At 37.7% G+C, this 22,779-nt stretch overlaps 1 protein-coding gene across 3 annotated transcripts in view; it reads left to right on the forward strand.

Annotated features, from left to right (window-relative positions):
- Positions 1-22,779, forward strand: part of LOC110456599 (tctex1 domain-containing protein 1-B-like) — a 32,306-nt gene that overhangs the window by 5,442 nt on the left and 4,085 nt on the right. Inside the window, exons 2-5 of one of the 3 annotated variants that reach the window (XM_021507427.1) lie at positions 5,338-5,470; positions 6,416-6,460; positions 10,029-10,052; positions 22,218-22,431. In XM_021507427.1, the coding sequence (XP_021363102.1) occupies positions 5,367-5,470; positions 6,416-6,460; positions 10,029-10,052; positions 22,218-22,431 (387 nt within the window). In that variant the 5' untranslated portion in view covers positions 5,338-5,366. The remainder of the gene's footprint in view (positions 1-5,337; positions 5,471-6,415; positions 6,461-10,028; positions 10,053-22,217; positions 22,432-22,779) is intronic. The other 2 variants (XM_021507428.1, XM_021507429.1) reach the window with 2 other exon arrangements.

Raw genomic sequence — 22,779 nt, forward strand, 5'->3', positions numbered from 1 at the left:
AACCATACTAACTACCAATCCACAACCACACTGACCACCACTCTTCCAACACACCACAGCCACACTGACCACCACTCTACCAACACCCCACAGCCACACTGACCACCACTCTACCAACACCCCACAGCCACACTGACCACAACTCTACCAACACACCACAGCCACACTGACCGCCACTCTACCAACACACCACAACCATACTTACTACCAATCCACAACCACACTGACCACCACCCTACCAACACACCACAACCATACTGACTACCAATCAACAACCACACTGACCACCACTCTACCAACACCCCACAGCCACACTGACCACAACTCTACCAACACACCACAATCACACTGACCACCACTCTACTAACATACCACAGCCACACTGACCACCACTCTACCAACACGCCACAACCATACTGACTACCAATCCACAACCACATTGACCGCCACTCTACCAACACACCACAACCATACTAACTACCAATCCACGACCACACTGACCACCACTCTACCAACACCCCACAACCACACTGACTACCACTCTACCAACACACACACACCACAACCATACTGACTACAAATCCACAACCACACTGACCACCACTCTACTAACATACCACAGCCACACTGACCACCACTCTACCAACACGCCACAACCATACTGACTACCAATCCACAACCACACTGACCACCACTCTACCAACACACCAAAACCACGTTGACTACCAATCCACAACCACACTGACTACCACTCTACCAACACACCACAACCACACTGACTACCAATCCACAACCGCACTGACTACCACTCTACCAACACACACACACCCCAACCATACTGACTACCAATCCACAACCACACTGACCACCACTCAACCAACACACCATAACCACACTGACTACCAATCTACAACCACACTGACTACCACTCTACCAACACACACACACCCCAACCATACTGACTACCAATCCACAACCACACTGACCACCACTCTACCACCACCCCACAACCATACTGACTACCAATCCACAACCACACTGACCACCACTCTACCAACACACTACAACCACACTGACCACCACTCTACCAACCTACTACAACCATACTGACCACCACTTTGCCACTACCCTACCACATTCCACATAACCATCTACCAACACACCACAGCCATACTGACCACCACTCTACCAACACACCACAACCATACTGACTACCAATCCACAACCACAATGACCACCACTCTACCAACACACTTCAACCACACTGACTACCAATCCACAACCACATTGACCGCCACTCTACCAACACACCACAACCACACTGACCACCACTATACCAACACACCACAACCACACTGACCACCACTCTACCAACCCACCAAAACCACACTGACTACCAATCCACAACCACATTGACCGCCACTCTACCAACACACCACAACCACACTGACTACCACTCTACCAACACCCACACACCACACCCATACTGACTACCAATCCACAACCACACTGACCACCACTCAACCAACACACCATAACCACACTGACTACCAATCCACAACCACACTGCCTACCACTCTACCAACACACCAAAACCACACTGACTACCAGTCCACAACCACACTGACCACCACTCTACCAACACACACACACCACAACCATACTGACTCCCAATCCACAACCACACTGACCACCACTCTTCCAACACATCACAACCACAATGACCACCAATCCACCACTACACCACAACCACACTGACTACCAATCCACAACCACATTGACCGCCACTCTACCAACACACCACAACCACACTGACTACCACTCTACCAACACCCCAAAACCACACTGACTACCAATCCACAACCACATTGACCGCCACTCTACCAACACACCACAACCACACTGACTACCACTCTACCAACACCCACACACCACACCCATACTGACTACCAATCCACAACCACACTGACTACCACTCTACCAACACCCCAAAACCACACTGACTACCAATCCACAACCACATTGACCGCCACTCTACCAACACACCACAACCACACTGACCACCACTCTACTAACATACCACAGCAACCCTGACCACAACTCCACCACCATACTACAACCATACTGACCACAACTCTACCAACACACTACAACGATACTGAACACCACTCTACCAACACACCACAACCACAATGACCACCAATCCACCACCACACCACAACCACACTGACCCCCAATCCACAACCACACTGACCACCACTCTTCCAACACATCACAACCACAATGACCACTAATCCACCACTACACCACAACCACACTGACTACCAATCCACAACCACATTGACCGCCACTCTACCAACACACCACAACCACACTGACTACCACTCTACCAACACCCACACACCACAACCATACTGACTACCAATCCACACCCACACTGACCACCACTCTACCAACACACCACAACAACACTGACCACCACTCTACCAACACACCACAGCCATACTGACCACCACTCTACCAACACACCACAACCACCCTGACTACCAATCCACAACCACACTGACCACCACTCTTCCAACACATCACAACCACAATGACCACTAATCCACCACTACACCACAACCACACTGACTACCAATCCACAACCACATTGACCGCCACTCTACCAACACACCACAACCACACTGACTACCACTCTACCAACACCCCAAAACCACACTGACTACCAATCCACAACCACACTGACCACCACTCTACCAACACACTTCAACCATACTGTCCACCACTCTACCAACACACTACAACCACACTGACCACCACTCTACCAACCTACTACAACCATACTGACCACCACTTTACCACTACCCTACCACATTCCACATAACCATGCTAGGCACCATATTACCACTTTATACCACATGCTATACCAATGGTATACTATTGTGGAATGTGGTGGTAGTGAAGTGGTATAGTGATGGTGCAGTGTAGTCAGTATGCATATTCCTGCATATTCAGGGTTGCAGAGAGTGTAAGTGAGCGTAACTCCTGGAGTATCGAGGATGGTAGTAGTGTGGTAGTTTGGTAGTGAATCGTTTAGTGTGCGGTAGTGTAGTACTTTGGTAGTGAGTTGTTTTGTGTGTGGTACTTTGGTAGTGAGTTGTTTATTGTGTGATTGTGTAGTACTTTGGTAGTGAGTTGTTTAGTGTGTGATTGTGTAGTGCTTTGGTAGTGAGTTGTTTAGTGTGTGATTGTGTAGTGCTTTGGTAGTGAGTTGTTTAGTGTGTGATTGTGTTGTACTTTGGTAGTGAGTTGTTTAGTGTGTGATTGTGTAGTGCTTTGGTAGTGAGTTGTTTAGTGTGTGATTGTGTGGTACTTTGGTAGTGAGTTGTTTATTGTGTGGTACTATGGTAGTTTGGTAGTGAGTTGTTTAGTGTGTGATTGTGTAGTACTTTGGTAGTGAGTTGTTTAGTGTGTGATTGTGTGGTACTTTGGTTGTGAATTGTTTATTGTGTGAATGTGTGGTACTTTGGTAGTAAGTTGTTTAGTGTGTGAATGTGTGGTACTTTGGTTGTGAGTTGTTTATTGTGTGAAGGTGTGGTACTTTGGTAGTGAGTTGTTTAGTGTGTGATTGTGTGGTACTTTGGTAGTGAGTTGTTTAGTGTGTGATTGTGTGGGACTTTGGTAGTGAGTTGTTTAGTGTGTAGTACTATGGTAGTGAGTTGTTTAGTGTGCGGTACTATGGTACTTTGGTAGTGAGTTGTTTAGTGTGTGATTGTGTGGTACTTTGGTAGGGAGTTGTTTAGTGTGTGATTGTGTGGTACTTTGGGAGTGAGTTGTTTAGTGTGTGATTGTGTGGTACTTTCGTAGTGAGTTGTTTATTGTGTGATTGTGTGGTACTTTGGTAGTGAGTTGTTAGTGTGTAGTACTTTGGTAGTGAGTTGTTTAGTGTGTGATTGTGTGGGACTTTGGTAGTGAGTTGTTTAGTGTGTAGTACTTTGGTAGTGAGTTGTTTATTGTGTGATTGTGTGGTACTATGGTAGTGAGTTGTTTAGTGTGCAGTACTATGGTAGTGAGTTGTTTAGTGTGTGATTGTGTGGTACTTTGGTAGTGAGTTGTTCATTGTGTGGTTGTGTGGTACTTTGGTAGTGAGTTTTTTTTATTGCGCGGTAGTGTGGTACTTTGTTGTTAGTTGTTTAGTGTATGATAGCCAAGGAAAGGTCAATGTTATTTAACAGGTTTGTGAGGGGGATTATAAACGGTAGATTATCTGTTAGTATATTATAATCGGTTATGTATAGCGTTAATGACATGATCTATATATCTGTATTGACAAAAGTAAGCGAGGTAAACATGTCACACAATGGCCCCATCCTGACTTTACCTGGCTTTTGTCCCATGTTTGTACTGTATTATCAGCTACAAATAGACAATCTACCTGTGTTCACTTTCACTCACGTTAAATCACTCGATCTTTTGATCTCCAGGTGTCCGTCTGATGATTTAAATGTCCACTGAGATAGGGCTATTAATGGAATTTTAGTTTATTCATAAAACAACATCTGTGTTCAACTCAAGTGAATTTTCATTTTCAAACACATTTCCTTTGGTTGCCACCTTGTTGTCTCCTGTTTTGATAATTTGTAGATTGAATATGATATATAAGTTGTTAAGATATTAATGAATGCCAGGTAAGTTACTTACAAACAACAAAACAGGATCAACATGTGGTAGATGTTGGCAATAGGCAAACCTGTGTAGACAATACAATGCATAAAACATGTTTTTCACAGCAGCTAATCATATGAAATGTCGACTTTCAAAGGCATGTCATTTAAAAAATAAAGTGCCATCAGCATGCATGATATTTTAACCTAATAGCTAGTTTATCCTGATGGTAAATGTTTCTTTATGTTATCCAAGGGACTTTTACTGTGTCATTAACATCACTTGGTAATTAAGAGGACTTCTTTGAAGTCTCATATACATACATACATCACGACTGCCATAAAGACTACCAATTAATAAGTAAGAAAGCAAGAAACAGTCTTCAGGTGGTCTGTATAGAAAGGCAGTCTTTATTCACATGTGTTTTTTTTGATAGAAGACACCATTTGAGGATTCTTTAGATAGTATGTTTTGCAACTTATTTCTTAATTATACACATAATGGTCCTGTGGACATATGTGTAAACAGGTGGATTTTACAGGCAATCAGTCTTTATAGACAGGTGGTATTTATTTATAGATAGGTAGTCTTTATAGACAGGTGGTATTTATTTATAGATAGGTAGTCTTTATAGACAGGTGGTATTTATTTCCTTTTGATATTTTTCAGTGCAATAATCTGAAGTTGCTGTGGTGACCATGACGAGTGATGTAGCACGCGACAAGGCGGCCCGTCTGCTAAAGAAGCAGGGGTCGATGTCTTCCCTGGCCAGCAGTGATGTTCACCGAGGAAAGAACTTGGGGTAGGTCCATCTGACCCTCTGTGAGATACACCCAACCCCCGGGGAAAGTCTTTATATGTTAGAGTAGCAGCAAACTCCTCATGTTTTAGACTAGAGTCCTGCAATATGTCTACATCTGATTTTTCTTGAGAGAAAATTTTCCAGATACATAGGTAGTTTGTCTTGTGTTGCAGTATCTGGTTTTGATATTTGACCTGAATAGAAATGTGGGTTGTTGAACATTATACCCACAATTTCAGACAATTCTTTCAGTTTTGAAAGATAGGATTCAGTTTCTTGCATTCATGTTAATTATCTGTGGCCAATAGACTGGCAATAGTGTAGAAAGAAAGCATATTGAATATTTGTTTTTCCTTAGACATCAGATGTTAGCAGAAGTGAAGATGTGAAGTGTTTTTCATTACAGAAGAGTGTCACTGTTAAAGACTATATAACCGTCACACTGATCGTCCTCCTCCACTGTTTCATGTATCACCTAATTAACATACATGGTGTATCTTTTAAGTGATTGTTCTTATTTGATTTAAGCAGCTTTATATATTTCTTTTCACTGTTTGCTAAAAATATACACGGAGGAAAATAAGGGCAAATTTAAGAAAAAAATAAATACAAAAAAGATCCAATAAAGGTTAAAAAAAGTCTTTTAGACAAGATAAAATGTGAAAGACCCACCATGAGGTACCAAAATTTCAATCGTCCATCTACTAAATGTTAAATGTGTTGACTTATTTTCCCAGTAACAAACCTTAATTACTGTCTTCTTGTTTCAATGTTTTACATGAAAGCACAATATAAACCAGGTGTAGGAATGAATCGCTATTGTTTTGTACCACTGATATCATTGATGTGCTCATCCAATCACGCACCATGACTTGTATAGCAATCGGTGTAAGCTTGTTTGTTGTTGGTTTGTGTGTATAAATTGGAAGTGAATTTTCTTTGCAGTCTACCTGTAGAAAAAAGTATAGACAAAAGTCTACCTGGAGAATGGTAATTGCTGGTATTGTGTTACTGCATGCTTGTGTTAACTGGAGTCATTGTTTGCTTGGTTTGAATTTTAACCTGCCAGTCTTAGTGACGTGATGCACTCAAAAGACATTTATGTAATTACAAAATGGCATCTATGCGTTAATGTTTAGTTAAACCATGCTAGTTTTGATTTACAGGAAAAGAAACCTGATGCGATTAAGTAAATCAACATGTTACAGTAAGGAATGGTGGGATTGTGAAGTTTTGTCATGTGATGAGATTGCCTAGGTAGTCACACACAGGATGGGATTGTGAAGTTTTGTCATGTGATGAGATTGCCTAGTTAGTCACACACAGGGTGGGATTGTAGTTAGCTACATATGGGATGACTGGGATTGTATAGTTGGTCACACAAATCACACAAACATTGGGAGGAGTGGGATTGTATAGTCAGTCACATATTGTAGGAGTGGTGGGATTGTATTGTCACATGGGAAGAATAGTGGGAATGTGTAGTTATAGTCACATATAACAGAGTAGTGGGTTTGTGGTCACAGGCCTAGGGTAGTGGGAATGTGTAGTCACACACAGGAGGATCAGTGAGATTGTGCATAGTTATAGTCACATGTGGGAGAGTGGTGGGCTTGTTTAGCCAGTCCTATAAGTTATAGTAGTGGGCTTGTGTAGTCCTAGTGTCACACACTCTAGGGATGATGGTAGTGTGTAGGTTTGAAGGTGCATCATGTCACATGTAGGCAGAGTGGAATTGTATTAAAATTATGCTGCATGTTTTTGTGATTTTGACATTTACGATTTTAGTCAGATAATACTGATTTATAGGTACTTAACAGAAAGAGTTTCTTAATTGACCAATTTACTGAATATTTACCGTACAGTGAGACAGAGAGTCGGCAAAATTATACAGTACAGTTACTTTATGTACTAATGTAAAATGCAATCATTAGATTAATTGGTGAGTGGAATTTGTATATGAAATCTAACAAGTACATATGCGTATATGTATATATTTACATAAGTAAAACATGATTTCACGATCTATGGTCCTATAACACTGTTTTTCAGGTAATTGTACCAGTATTGTACCAGTATACCTTCAGTATATTCAGGTAGTAGGGTGTACATAATATTGTATCACAACTAGTAACACTGCAATCGATACGACAGACCAAACCTTTCCGTGACATTGATCTTTCGTTGTACATGTATGCACGTATGGATTAGATTTCCTGTGATCAAAGGGGACATACACACTGGGCTGTACTTCAAATTTCACTTCAAATAACATTAATCAATAAAACGTTATAAAGCACAAATAAGTCAGTTGTAAAATATACTCATTCTCCTAACTTGTTTTTCCTGCTGTTGAATATCTTTCAAAGCTTTTAAAGTTTCTCGATTATCTTAAAGAATAATTTTGTACTTGATTGTTGACTTCACTAAATGTTTTTTGATTACATCCTTTTCAGGATCAAAATTTTCAGAAACTCAAGCAAAGTCTTTGACTAACATACATTTTATTTCTCATGTAATGTTTGTAAAAAAATATTTCATTTTTTAATCACATCTTATATTGTGTTTTACTCTTTCAAATTTGACTGTTCTGTCGATCTATGTATGTTAATATTTGTATGATGCAACTTAAAATATCTACCATATTTTTCTACCTAAAAAAACACCCTGGACACTTAGAATTAGGAAAAATTATTATGATCTAAGTACCTTCCAATACTTCAAAAATAACCATTATCACTAATCTTTCCTAGTAATTTGTAAATTATAGTGAAGAGATGGAATCTTTGACTGGAAAAAGGATCGGGGGTGGGGGGAGTGGGGGGTGGGGGGATTGGGGAGTGAGTGCTGTTTAGGTTGAATACATTATTCATATATTGCTGTCAAACTGCTATTGTAGATAAATAAGTAAATGTAGTGAATTCTGATTCCACGAACAAGGTGTACCTGTGTATTTGATCTGACATTTAAAGGTTTGAAGGATAAATATATATTTGATTGCATGTAATACACTTACCAGTATATATGTCTGGTATACAGTTGCAACTGTTACAGACAAATTACAATATACGTACATCAAAGCTCAAGCTTCAGAATTACAATGGATGTACATCAAAGCTCAAGCTTCTGAATTACAATGTATGTACATCAAAGTTCAAGCTTCAGAATTACAATGTATATACACCAAAGCTCAAGCTTCAGAATTACAATGTATGGACATCAAAGCTCAAGCTTCAGAACTACAATGTATGTACATCAAAGCTAAAGCTTCAGAATTACAATGTATATACATCAAAGCTCAAGCTTCAGAATTACGATATATGTACATCAAAGCTCAAGCTTCACAATTACAATGTATGTTCATCAAAGCTCAAGCTTCAGAATTACAATACATGTACATCAAAGCTCAAGCTTCTGAATTACAATGTATGTACATCAAACCTCAAGCTTCAGAAATACAATGTATGTACATCAAAGCTAAAGCTTCAGAATTACAATGTATATACATCAAAGCTCAAGCTTCAGAAATACAATGTATGTACATCCAAGCTCAAGCTTCAGAATTACAAGATATGTACATCAAAGCTCAAGCTTCTGAATTACAATGTATGTACATCAAACCTCAAGCTTCAGAAATACAATGTATGTACATCAAAGCTAAAGCTTCAGAATTACAATGTATATACATCAAAGCTCAAGCTTCAGAACTACAATGTATGTACATCAAAGCTAAAGCTTCAGAATTACAATGTATATACATCAAAGCTCAAGCTTCAGAAATACAATGTATGTACATCAAAGCTCAAGCTTCAGAATTACAATGTATATACATCAAAGCTCAAGCTTCAGAATTACAATATACAAGGATATTTATCTTGACCAACCGGAAAGTAAACATCAGAGATCATAATAGAGCTAGATGTTTATGCTGCCCAGCAATGCATGTGACACCAGAGTATGGGTGAATCATTTTATGACTTTTTTACACTATTATACGTAACAAAGATTATCTGATAATAATAAGATTTGATTGACCTCAATGCATTGGTTAAGAGTCAATGTAGCAGCTAGGATACACAAGTATTTTCTTATCATTGTAATAGGCACATATTTAAAATGTGATCAAATTTATTTCCCATTTGATAAAATTTAAGATGAAACAATTGCTTCTACTTTATTGATGTGTTTTTTTGTCCTGCTCTGAGATATAAAATATGTATGGATTTTTGATGGATATTTTCTTATTGACATCAATCATCATTTTTAAATTTCTATAAAGTATGTGAATAATTCTAACAATGCTAATATCTGTGTTAATAGACTAGTGAGTCTGTCCTTGTGTTGGGGTGAGAGTTATAAATGTGTTGTCAGATATGGAAATACTTTTAAGAAAAAAAGTGCAATAAAAATCAATTCTTTTCCTCAAAGAATTCTGGTGTTAATACATTTGTAATGATAAGTTGTTATCTTGAACTTGTTTGAACTGTGTCACATCAATAGAGAGTAGTGGAAAAACTTAAGTTAAAAATAAGTTTTAATTGAAAACTTTGAATTCCAGGTCTCGAGGCTGGACTGATAACTGGTAATGATTTTGCCCATATTTGGGCATCCATCTGTTACCTTGATTTCTGTGTCCTTATAGGGGGCATCCGTCTGTTACCTTGACTTTTTCGTCCTTATATGGGCATCTGTCTGTTATCTGTCTTTAAACAGATGCATGCTACCTGTCATTACCTTGCTCTTGTTTGGACTTCCTTGTCATTAAATCTGACCAACTTGCCATTTCTCTCTGTATTACCCCGATATTGCTACGATTGTCCTCTTTCTCCACCAAATGTCTATTCGCATTCTCCACCAAATGTCTATTCCCAATACCCTTGCAAATCCCAGTGATTTAGTATATCTTTTCTCCTTTCGGAGTGTCTGACTTTTATCGTAGGCAGGTCATGCCTCAGTGTCAGTTCATGCTTGAATGTTTGTGTGGTACTTGATTATTTCACCTTTTTAATGCCTATAAAATGTATATACTATTGATATGTGCTGTAATTGTCTGACATTCATTAAAACAAAGAAGATTTACAGATTACCTGTTCTGTATTCAGTAACATATGTCTTACATCAAGGTCTATGACTAGTTACATGTTTCTGGTACACCTATCACAAACTGGTATTTAAGTTTTCATCAACTTGTTATGCAAGAAGCCAGCTTTTAAATCCAATAGTTTTACTTCAAAAGACTGTATAACTCTACCTGACACAAAATACCAGATAGCTGGTGTGATGATGTGCCCTCAGCTTTTCTTTGAATTATATCTTCAGAAATGTGGATCAAGGAGAGGATATTTGTTGTGTAATTTGCAAGATGTAAATTAAGGGTTATCAGATTGTTTAAATGATTGACCATGATCATGATCATAGCCTGTTTTCAGGGTAATATATATGATAATTTTAAGGACAGCGAGAGCAGAAAGAGTTTATCATTATGTTAAAGATGAACAAGACAGGCCCTATGGGCTGCATGTTCCAGGAAGTGGACAGTAGAGGTCACATTTCTTATTATGTCACAGTTACCAGACAGTAGAGGTCACATGTCTTGTTATGTGATTTACCAGACAGTAGAGGTCACTTGTCTTGTTATATCACAGTTACCAGACAGTAGAGGTCATATGTCTTATTATGTCATAGTTACCAGACAGTAGAGGTCACATGTCTTGTTATGTGAGTTACCCGACAGTAGAGGGCACATATCTTGTTATGTCACAGTTACCAGACAGTAGAGGGCACATGTCTTGTTATGTCACAGTTACCTGACAGGAGAGGTCACATGCCTTGTTATGTCATAGTTACCAGACAGTAGAGGTCATATGTCTTATTATGTCATAGTTACCAGACAGTAGAGGTCACATGTCTTGTTTTGTCACAGTTACCAGACAGTATAGGTCACATGTCTTGTTATGTCACAGTTACCAGACAGAAGAGGTCACATGTCTTGTTATGTCACAGTTACCAGACAGAAGAGGTCACATGTCTTGTTATGTCACAGTTACCTGACAGTAGCGGTCACATGCCTTGTTATGTCATAGTTACCAGACAGTAGAGGTCATATGTCTTATTATGTCATAGTTACCATACAGTAGAGGTCACATGTCTTGTTATGTCTCATTTACCAGACAGTAGAGGTCACATGTCTTGTTATGTGATTTACCAGACAGTAGAGGTCACATGTCTTGTTATTTCACAGTTACCAGACAGTAGAGGTCACATGTCTATAGACAGTAGAGGTCATATGTCTTATTATGTCATAGTTACCATACAGTAGAGGTCACATGTCTTGTTATGTCTCATTTACCAGACAGTAGAGGTCACATGTCTTGTTATTTCACAGTTACCAGACAGTATAGGTCACATGTCTTGTTATGTCCCAGTTACCAGACAGTAGAGGTCACATGTCTTATTATGTCATATTTACCAGACAGTAGAGGTCACATGTCTTGTTATTTCACAGTTACCAGACAGTATAGGTCACATGTCTTGTTATCTGAGTTACCAGACAGTAGAGGTCACATGTCTTGTTTTGTCACAGTTACCAGACAGTATAGGTCACATGTCTTGTTATGTCCCAGTTACCAGACAGTAGAGGTCACATGTCTTGTTATGTGAGTTATATATAAATTACCAGACAGCAGAGGTCACATGTCTTGTTATGTCACAGTTACCTGACAGGAGAGGTCACATGCCTTGTTATGTCATAGTTACCAGACAGTAGAGGTCATATGTCTTATTATGTCATAGTTACCAGACAGTAGAGGTCACATGCCTTGTTATGTGAGTTACCAGACAGTAGAGGTCACATATCTTGTTATGTCACAGTAACCAGACAGTAGAGGTCACATGTCTTGTTATGTGAGATACCAGACAGTAGAGGTCACATGTCTTGTTATGTGAGTTATATATAAATTACCAGACAGCAGAGGTCACATGTCTTGTTATGTCACAGTTACCTGACAGGAGAGGTCACATGCCTTGTTATGTCATAGTTACCAGACAGTAGAGGTCACATGTCTTGTTTTGTCACAGTTACCAGACAGTAGAGGTCACATGTCTATTTATGTCACAGTTACCAGACAGTAGATGTCACATGTCTTGTTATGTCACAGTTACCAGACAGTAGAGGTCACATGTCTTGTTATGTCACAGTTACCTGACAGTAGAGGTCACATGCCTTGTTATGTCATAGTTACCAGACAGTAGAGGTCATATGTCTTAGATTGTTTTTAATGGAACACCATAGTTAAAGGACCAGAGTAGTTCATGTAGAGAAATTGAAATAAATACCCTTAAAACAAATTGCTTTACACTGTTACACCTGTCAGATGCCAGGTATACAAGGCTATTTTGTTCACAAAACAAAAGATTTAGTATCCAAATACAAAATGTACTAATAATGTGAAAAGGAAAACGGCAGCTTTGGTTTAGACGATTGCTCTTAAATTGTCAGCAAAACTGTTTTTATCCTTCACAAACATGTTTGGAAAAAACCTGTAAAACCCTGTTTCCACTTCAGTGCTCTTGATCTGTGAAGATATTTGTAACAGGAGCGTGATTGAAAAAACCTGTCACAATTTACTGTTGCTTTTTAAAGGAGTGACTTGTATGTACAATATACTATTTATTGCTCTCTCTCTTTATATATTCATCGCTGAACAGTAGGAGCCATTGTTTAGAAGAATGTTGGTGAATTTATGTTTTAGGACTGAATGGTTTGTAGGTTTACACACTTTTAAAAATTCACAAGGAGAACTATAGCCAAGTTACTTTCACAACAATTAACAGTAGGCGAGAACAGTATAGGGCATAACACTGTATAAGTCTAGTGGTGTACATTATACTTGGTGTGTAGCATGAAAACAGCTCCTGTTTAAGCGATCAGGATCACTCAATCACAGATAAACACATACTCTTTTGCTAAGAACTAAGTTTGATTTAAAACACCCCCGAAACCTTGTAACGTCCAATGGATAATTGACTGGGTCATATTGTTAGATCTCCCGAAGGGCTTAGCTTCTCCAACCCTGGTCAGCTTATAACTTCTACTGAAAGCAAAATTTTGATTTAGGATATTTTCAAAAAGATTGAAATTGAGTTCTAAAATTATATGTATATGGATTAAAAAATAAATATCATCTGAAGAAAAAACACAAAAAATGGTAAATTTAAGGTTACCAGGTATTTCTCAAATAAGGCATTTTGAAAATAATAAAGTTTTAAGCAACCAGACTAAGGGATACTTGAATAGGCTGAAGTATGGACTAGCTATGCTATATTTTTTTGTACGTACGTACTAGCTGATGTATCAGTGGATCTGGGTTCCCGCCACGTTAAATCCTATCACTTTTGTTGATTATCAGTACAATGCAAGGTGTTTTTCTTATTGAGTCCAGTGTTTGGTTGCTTTTGTATTCTGCAGATTTACTCAGCTCAAGTTCCCCCGCAGAGTGTTTTAAGAACTGTGTTCATGATGTCAGTGTAATTTATATGCTTTAACTACAGATGTGTCCTTTATGATATATACAGTTTAACCTTGTTATACTGCTGTCATTTGTCTAGACTACAGATGTGTCCTTTATGATATATACAGTTTAACCTTGTTATACTGCTGTCATTTGTCTAGAAAAAAATGTTGATATAAAGGGGATTGGTGATAAATTGAGGGAAATGTATAAAGGAATGCTTAACACACAAATGGGCCATGAAATATATGTGCAGTAAGTGAGGTGGCAAACGAAAGGAGGGACATGATATTGAGGTTTGACTAAAATACAGTGTATTTTGTTTGTTCATTAAAGGCATAATGGTAAACAGAATTTACAATGTTCAGTCAGTTACTCAGTTCTCAGAAAATACACATAAACAGGACAAGAATTTTTGGGACAAATATAAGGTTATAGATACTCCATGTTCCTGATGGCTGGTATTGGTTCAGCTGTATTCTCTATTATGAATCGTTGAAGCCTTGGTGAAATTTTGCCTTCCTGAAATTGAAGTACCTAAATAAATGATTTCATAAGGCTTGTGGTAATTCACGTGTAGTGTGTGGGTCTTTTGAAATTATCCTCATTAGTTCCACTGGAGGGGGAGTATAGCTATAGGTTTGCATTCTGTTGGTCAGTCAGTCCATCAGTTACTTAAAGTGCATGATTATGTCACTTTGTACAGGACATAGAACATATATTTCCACCTACAATGGCCAGATATTGTATGCGAGTACCTCTTGGGATGCTGGAGTGTTGCTATGTTGTACTATTTATGGAGTTATGGCCCTTTGTTCATTTTCATACAGACGTCTATATGACTCCTGTTATACAAACTTAAAGTTACTTTACATAAACTTAATATACTTGTAATACACAAGATGTACTCTTTGAAGACAATTATTTGAATCCATTCCAAAGGACAGACAGGGATTTTGAAATATGAAATTTTCCCTGTTGAGTATTTCTTTTCATGACAACAGTATACTATCTATCTTCTAAATTGGATATAAGAAGGAGTACTCAGAATCCTTTCATATTACATATTAACCCTCTAACCCCTGGAGTTTACGCTAAAGTGGCCGTGGCATTCAAGTTATACAAGGTTCATTGTGTCTGGGGCTGGATGACACGACACACTAAAGACATCTGTTTATTTAGTTTGATGATTAGCTAACGTATATAGCTGGTCCCTTTTTGTATATTACACAATGGTATAGATATTAGACTAAATCTTGAACTTTCAAATCAAAGCTGTGATTATGTTTTTTCTTTGTATCGTTATACATTGTGTAGTACATTACTATTTTTTGTGTGCCAGGCACAGTGAAATGTTGTGTTGACTTAAGTTTGGACAGATTTGCGAGATTTAAGATTTTTAATAAAAACTTATTCATAACATTTTCTCAATACAGCTATAGTAATGATACTCCTTGTTGCTCCCTTTTAACACCCATCATTTGGATGTGATGATGGTCTGCTTGATCAACAGATCGTCTGATGATATATACCGGTAAGGTAGATTGCTTTATGGAATTATAAGGCTTATAAGTAAGTTGACTTTACCAGTCTACATAGAATAAAACTTGGTGGAGATTGAAGGTAAGTCTACTACGTGTTATAATGCTATATAAGTAGGTCAGGTGTTATAATGTGTTCAACATAAGTAGGTCAAGTGGGATTTTTGTTTCAGAATGATATAATCCTGTGTGTAGAACTAATCAAACACTTGTTATTCCAATTTGTAATCTTCTTACATACTTGTCAACCTTTCAATTTTTTGATGGAGAGAAAATGTTTTGCGAAGTCAAAACATGTAAAAAAGGACTTACCTACATGCCAACTCCCACTATTTTGAAGGGAGACTCCCGATTTTGGACCCTAAAATTGAGCATTTGCTAAACTATTCCTACCTGGTATATTCTAAGATCTGATGATTTTATCTGAAAGAACAGCTAAAACAATGCTATTTAAATGTATTATTTTTTACCAAGGGATATTGTACACATATTTTATTTATGCTTATTAGTTCTGAACATGTGCAATTATACTGCTGCTTTGTCTCTGCCTTTTTTAATTAAGTTTGTTTTTGTTTTTGAAGTATGAAATTTATAGCAAATTGATCCGGTTGACTTGCATGAGGACTAATTCCTCTCAAAATAAAAGTCAGCTGAATGGTTACATTCTGTATCTCTGTACACGCTGTATCTCTGTACACACTGTATCTCTGTACATGCTGTATCTCTGTACACACTGTATCTCTGTACACGCTGTATCTCTGTACACACTGTATCTCTATACATGCTGTATCGCTGTACTTGCTGTAATATCATCACTGAGATGTTTGCTAGTGTTAGAGTTAGCTTCAGGTTTAATTTTAGACATGGATATACTAAGATCTGGATTAGCACAATACAACAAAATTGGAAAACAAACAAGCAAAGATCAAGTTACACATTGAATATTTATTTTACCTAAAGTAGCTAGATTTAACAGATAAGGTTATACAGAGTGGGTAGAAGTCATTGGATTTAAATTCGTAATGGTGTGGCACTCGGGAGACCTGAAATATAACACTTGTATGGAGAGTAATGGTGTTTGTGTAGAGTGAGGAGGCCAGTGTTGGTAATTCAGGTGTTTACATAGTTATATGTGGACTAGATCAGAGGCTACATCACCATAAAACCCTGTCATACTCTACTGTCAACAAATATTAACTGGTCTAGGGGTTCCCTAACATTTTAACTCCCCACCAATACACATTCTTGTGACAACTATAGGCACTTAATTAGCAGCAAGTGCTTCCCATCCACCAAATTAGTTAAGGTTAAAGCCTTAAAGGTTCCTCCACACAGGTTTATGAAGTAAAGATCCACTTCAAGGCTGGTTTTTTTCACATGGAGTATTTTCCCTTGTTTGGCAACAAAAAGAGAGTTACTTCCCTTGTCAAGGTATATTCTCATATTTCATTTTGTTACTGTGAATTTACAATTCCTCTGAGTTCCTGTAGGATTGGCGTGTTCGTCCAGAGCTCACCAATGACATTCATGTTTTTGTTTTATGTTTGTTTTTATTTTCCAAAAATCAAATTTTAAACAATGTTTTTTCTGAAAAATATGATAGGTATGGTTTGTATGGAATATACATTTGCAGAAACCGATTACGACTATCATAATCCTGCCAGTGGTATTAACATCATTTAACGTGACAGTAATTTTTACCATAAAAAGTAGCAGGTCAGCATGCATGTAAAGATGACGTGTACCTTAATGCTGGTCACTTTACACAAATAGACATCTGTAAATACTGCTGGTCACTTTACACAAATAGACATCTGTAAATACTGCTGGTCACTTTACACAAATAGACATCTGTAAATACTGCTGGTCACTTTACACAAATAGACATCTGTAAATACTGCTGGTCACTTTACACAAATAGACATCTGTAAATACTGCTGGTCACTTTACACAAATAGACATCTGTAAATACTGCTGGTCACTTTACACAAATAGACATCTGTAAATACTGCTGGTCACTTTACACAAATAGACATCTGTAAATACTGCTGGTCACTTTACACAAATAGACATCTGTAAATACTGCTGGTCACTTTACACAAATAGACATCTGTAAATACTGCTGGTCACTTTACACAAATAGACATCTGTAAATACTGCTGGTCACTTTACACAAATAGACATCTGTAAATACTGCTGGTCACTTTACACAAATAGACATCTGTAAATACTGCTGGTCACTTTACACAAATAGACATCTGTAAATACTGCTGGTCACTTTACACAAATAGACATCTGTAAATACTGCTGGTCACTTTACACAAATAGACATCTGTAAATACTGCTGGTCACTTTACACAAATAGACATCTGTAAATACTGCTGGTCACTTTACACAAATAGACATCTGTAAATACTGCTGGTCACTTTACACAAATAGACATCTGTAAATACTGCTGGTCACTTTACACAAATAGACATCTGTAAATACTGCTGGTCACTTTACACAAATAGACATCTGTAAATACTGCTGGTCACTTTACACAAATAGACATCTGTAAATACTGCTGGTCACTTTACACAAATAGACATCTGTAAATACTGCTGGTCACTTTACACAAATAGACATCTGTAAATACTGCTGGTCACTTTACACAAATAGACATCTGTAAATACTGCTGGTCACTTTACACAAATAGACATCTGTAAATACTGCTGGTCACTTTACACAAATAGACATCTGTAAATACTGCTGGTCACTTTACACAAATAGACATCTGTAAATACTGCTGGTCACTTTACACAAATAGACATCTGTAAATACTGCTGGTCACTTTACACAAATAGACATCTGTAAATACTGCTGGTCACTTTACACAAATAGACATCTGTAAATACTGCTGGTCACTTTACACAAATAGACATCTGTAAATACTGCTGGTCACTTTACACAAATAGACATCTGTAAATACTGCTGGTCACTTTACACAAATAGACATCTGTAAATACTGCTGGTCACTTTACACAAATAGACATCTGTAAATACTGCTGGTCACTTTACACAAATAGACATCTGTAAATACTGCTGGTCACTTTACACAAATAGACATCTGTAAATACTGCTGGTCACTTTACACAAATAGACATCTGTAAATACTGCTGGTCACTTTACACAAATAGACATCTGTAAATACTGCTGGTCACTTTACACAAATAGACATCTGTAAATACTGCTGGTCACTTTACACAAATAGACATCTGTAAATACTGCTGGTCACTTTACACAAATAGACATCTGTAAATACTGCTGGTCACTTTACACAAATAGACATCTGTAAATACTGCTGGTCACTTTACACAAATAGACATCTGTAAATACTGCTGGTCACTTTACACAAATAGACATCTGTAAATACTGCTGGTCACTTTACACAAATAGACATCTGTAAATACTGCTGGTCACTTTACACAAATAGACATCTGTAAATACTGCTGGTCACTTTACACAAATAGACATCTGTAAATACTGCTGGTCACTTTACACAAATAGACATCTGTAAATACTGCTGGTCACTTTACACAAATAGACATCTGTAAATACTGCTGGTCACTTTACACAAATAGACATCTGTAAATACTGCTGGTCACTTTACACAAATAGACATCTGTAAATACTGCTGGTCACTTTACACAAATAGACATCTGTAAATACTGCTGGTCACTTTACACAAATAGACATCTGTAAATACTGCTGGTCACTTTACACAAATAGACATCTGTAAATACTGCTGGTCACTTTACACAAATAGACATCTGTAAATACTGCTGGTCACTTTATACAAATAGACATCTGTAAATACTGCTGGTCACTTTACACTCTTTAAATACTGCTGCTATTTACAATTGTACAAAGTTTACTAACTCAGAGTTCAAGTAACATCAAAAAGTGAAAAATAAGTGAATCTGTTTATGTTACATGTATATCATGTTACAAAAAGCTTTATGGGAGAGTTATGCTCCAAATGGGATCAATTAAGCTCAGACTATAGAAATACTTTTATTAATTAACTCATTCACCCCTATAGACACATTTGAACTCTTCCAATTCAAAGCAGAGAATATTGTGAAATTCCTACCTTGGTAGATAGTGGCTTGAATTAACATATGACCAACAGTATGCATTACTACTATGACCTTTGACACGTACATTAATTAATCATTTGTAGTTTTTTTTGTGTCTTAATTAAGATCAAGGATAAGAAGGTGAAATATGACCCTGACTGTGCATGTATGGTTACCATCAGTGGAAGACGGGACATTGTTAATTAATGAGAATAGCTGTAAATAATCCTTTCGGTAACACAATGCTGAAGCATTTTACCTGTTGATTTTGACAAGAAAGGTAACATTCAGCATATCTAGCAACGCCTGTACATATAAGGAAATTAGGATCGGTCTGGAGGTTCTAGCCTGCGTCTTTATTGTTAAGTTGTAGTGCTTGAGGCATATTACATGAACAGATTGTGAAATTTATGCTGATAATTTTTATCCAATGGATGTATGTGGTACTTAGATGAAATTTGTGATACTCAACGCACAATAAGACTATAACCTGGATTTTTGTTCAGCACTTTGTATGTGTGGTTCTGAAGAAGAAGTATTCTCGCATTAATATTTAGAGCCTTGGAATCGAGAGGTAAACAAGCATACAGTTTTTGTTTTCAGGTCTGATCTTTCAAAACTGTTGTTGATTCAGATAAATTTAAGATCATTTTCTACAATAAGAAATGCATGTGGAATATTTCATTAAAGATTGATTCTCACAATAGCGTTAAACTGTTTTGCATAATTATGATGTTGAAACAATATCAGTTTTAAATTACAAAGAGATTTAGAACCCGGATAAATAAAATTCTAACAGGTAATTTTTCAATCAAATTTCTTTAAAACCTACATATACTGTGTTTTAATTTTGTAGAACATTTGTGGGAATCCATCAAACTTCAATGAGAAAAAAAATGCGTTACTGTATTTCTCCTGCAATAAGCCCGGGGGTTTAACACCTTACCTCTGGGTCAAAGTAGGGTTGTTCAACACCTTACCTCTGGGTCAAAGTAGGGGTGTTCAACACCTTACCTCTGGGTCAAAGTAGGGGTGTTCAACACCTGACCTCCGAGTCAAAGTAGGGGGTGTTCAACACCTTACCTCTGAGTCAAAGTAGGGTTGTTCAACACCTTACCTCTGTGTCAAAGTAGGGGTGTTCAACACCTTACCTCCGAGTCAAAGTAGGGGGGGTTCAACACCTTACCTCTGAGTCAAAGTAGGGGAGTTCAACACCTTACCTCTGAGTCAAAGTAGAGGATGTCCAACACCTTACCTCTGAGTCACACTAGGGGGCGTTCAACACCTTACCTCTGAGTCAAAGTAGAGGATGTCCAACCCCTTACCTCTGAGTCACACTAGGGGGTGTTCAACACCTTACCTCTGAGTCAAAGTAGAGGATGTCCAACACCTTACCTCTGAGTCACACTAGGGGGTGTTCAACACCTTACCTCGGAGTCAAAGTAGGGTTGTTCAACACCTTACCTCTTAGTCAAAGTAGGTTGTGTTCAACACCTTACCTCTGAGTCAAAGTATGGGTGTTCGACACCTTAACTCTGAGTCAAAGTAGGGGTGTTCAACACCTTACCTCTGAGTAAAAGTAGGTTGTGTTCAACACCTTACCTCTGAGTCAAAGTAGGGGTGTTCAACACGTTACCTCTGAGTCAAAGTAGGTTGTGTTCAACACCTTACCTCTGAGTCAAAGTAGGGGTGTTCAACACCTTACCTCTGAGTCAAAGTAGGTTGTGTTCAACACCTTACCTCTGAGTCAAAGTAGGGGTGTTCGACACCTTACCTCTGAGTCAAAGTAGGGGTGTTCAACACCTTACCTCTGAGTAAAAGTAGGTTGTGTTCAACACCTTACCTCTGAGTCAAAGTAGGGGTGTTCAATACCTTACCTCTGAGTCACACTAGGGGGTGTTCAACACCTTACCTCTGAGTCAAAGTAGGGGTGGACTTCCTCAAACACAGTTACTTACATTTGTTGACATTAATATGTCTACAGAACTGCATTAGATATAGGTGGGCTTATTTCCAGGCATGGGCTTATTGGCAGATAAATACTGTACAGTGCAAAATGCATGTAATATTGGAATTCCTATAGTGTTTTAAACACAGGAGACAAATGTAGCTAGTTTCTGCATGCTGCTTCTCCATACTGTAGCTGATCATACAAGAAAGCATGTTTTATGACAAGGTTTTAGTCCTGCAGAGATAATAGTTAAAATGTAACATTTAAACTGTGAATATTTCTAATGTTTAATTGTGTCAAAAAATGTTTTTTCTGTTTACCACTGTCCTAGCTCTGCTGTATCCACTTTAATGGTCTGTAAGATTGAGTTCCTGTGAATGTCACTATCTGTTTGTCATTGTCAATATGCTGAATTGTAAAGTAATACATTACTCTAACATAATACAGCTGTAAACATCATGTTTTAATAACCATGTGTAACTTATCACAAAGTCTAACACTTCACAAACCGCTACACTAATCTGTGTTCCTCACTGGTGTTATTACTTTATCATAAAGGTTGGGTTGGAATAAATGATAATATGCACCTCTATGAAGAAATGATTTAGTTTTTTCTTTTTCCAGTTCTATGAGTACCGTGTCTTTCACCGATGACCCAGGTCATGATGACCATTATCGACCACCGGTCAAATATGAAAACTCATACCAAACAGCACCCGACCAGAAGTTCCCTACTGCCAAGATACGCTACATCATCAGTGATGTTCTTGAAAGCTGTCTTCGCCATGAAAAATATGAGCCCGAACTGTGTCGCCAACTCTCAAAGACCACATCAGAGGTTTGTACGAGTTTGATAACTTTCAAGTGAATATTAGCATTTGTATGTTAAAATCCTATTGCCAATATGTAGTCTTTGTACATGCAGAATTCAATTTTCCTTTCTGTCCTCTGGTGGTAACTCAATTTTATTAGAAAAAAAATCTAAACATTCCTTTCATAAAAACTCATTGACCCCTGAAGACACATCTGAACTCTTCCAATTCAAAGGTTGGAATAGTTCATTATGAAACTTCAGGGGTGAATGAGTTAATGTGCAGCAACATAACGAGGTAAAAATGAAACATTTCACATAAATACTGTATAAATTCAACACAACTTACTGTGAAGCTCTTGTGAATTGCCTATT

Source organism: Mizuhopecten yessoensis, unplaced genomic scaffold (genome assembly GCF_002113885.1).
Source record: "Mizuhopecten yessoensis strain PY_sf001 unplaced genomic scaffold, ASM211388v2 scaffold8811, whole genome shotgun sequence".
NCBI lineage: Eukaryota > Metazoa > Mollusca > Bivalvia > Pectinida > Pectinidae > Mizuhopecten > Mizuhopecten yessoensis.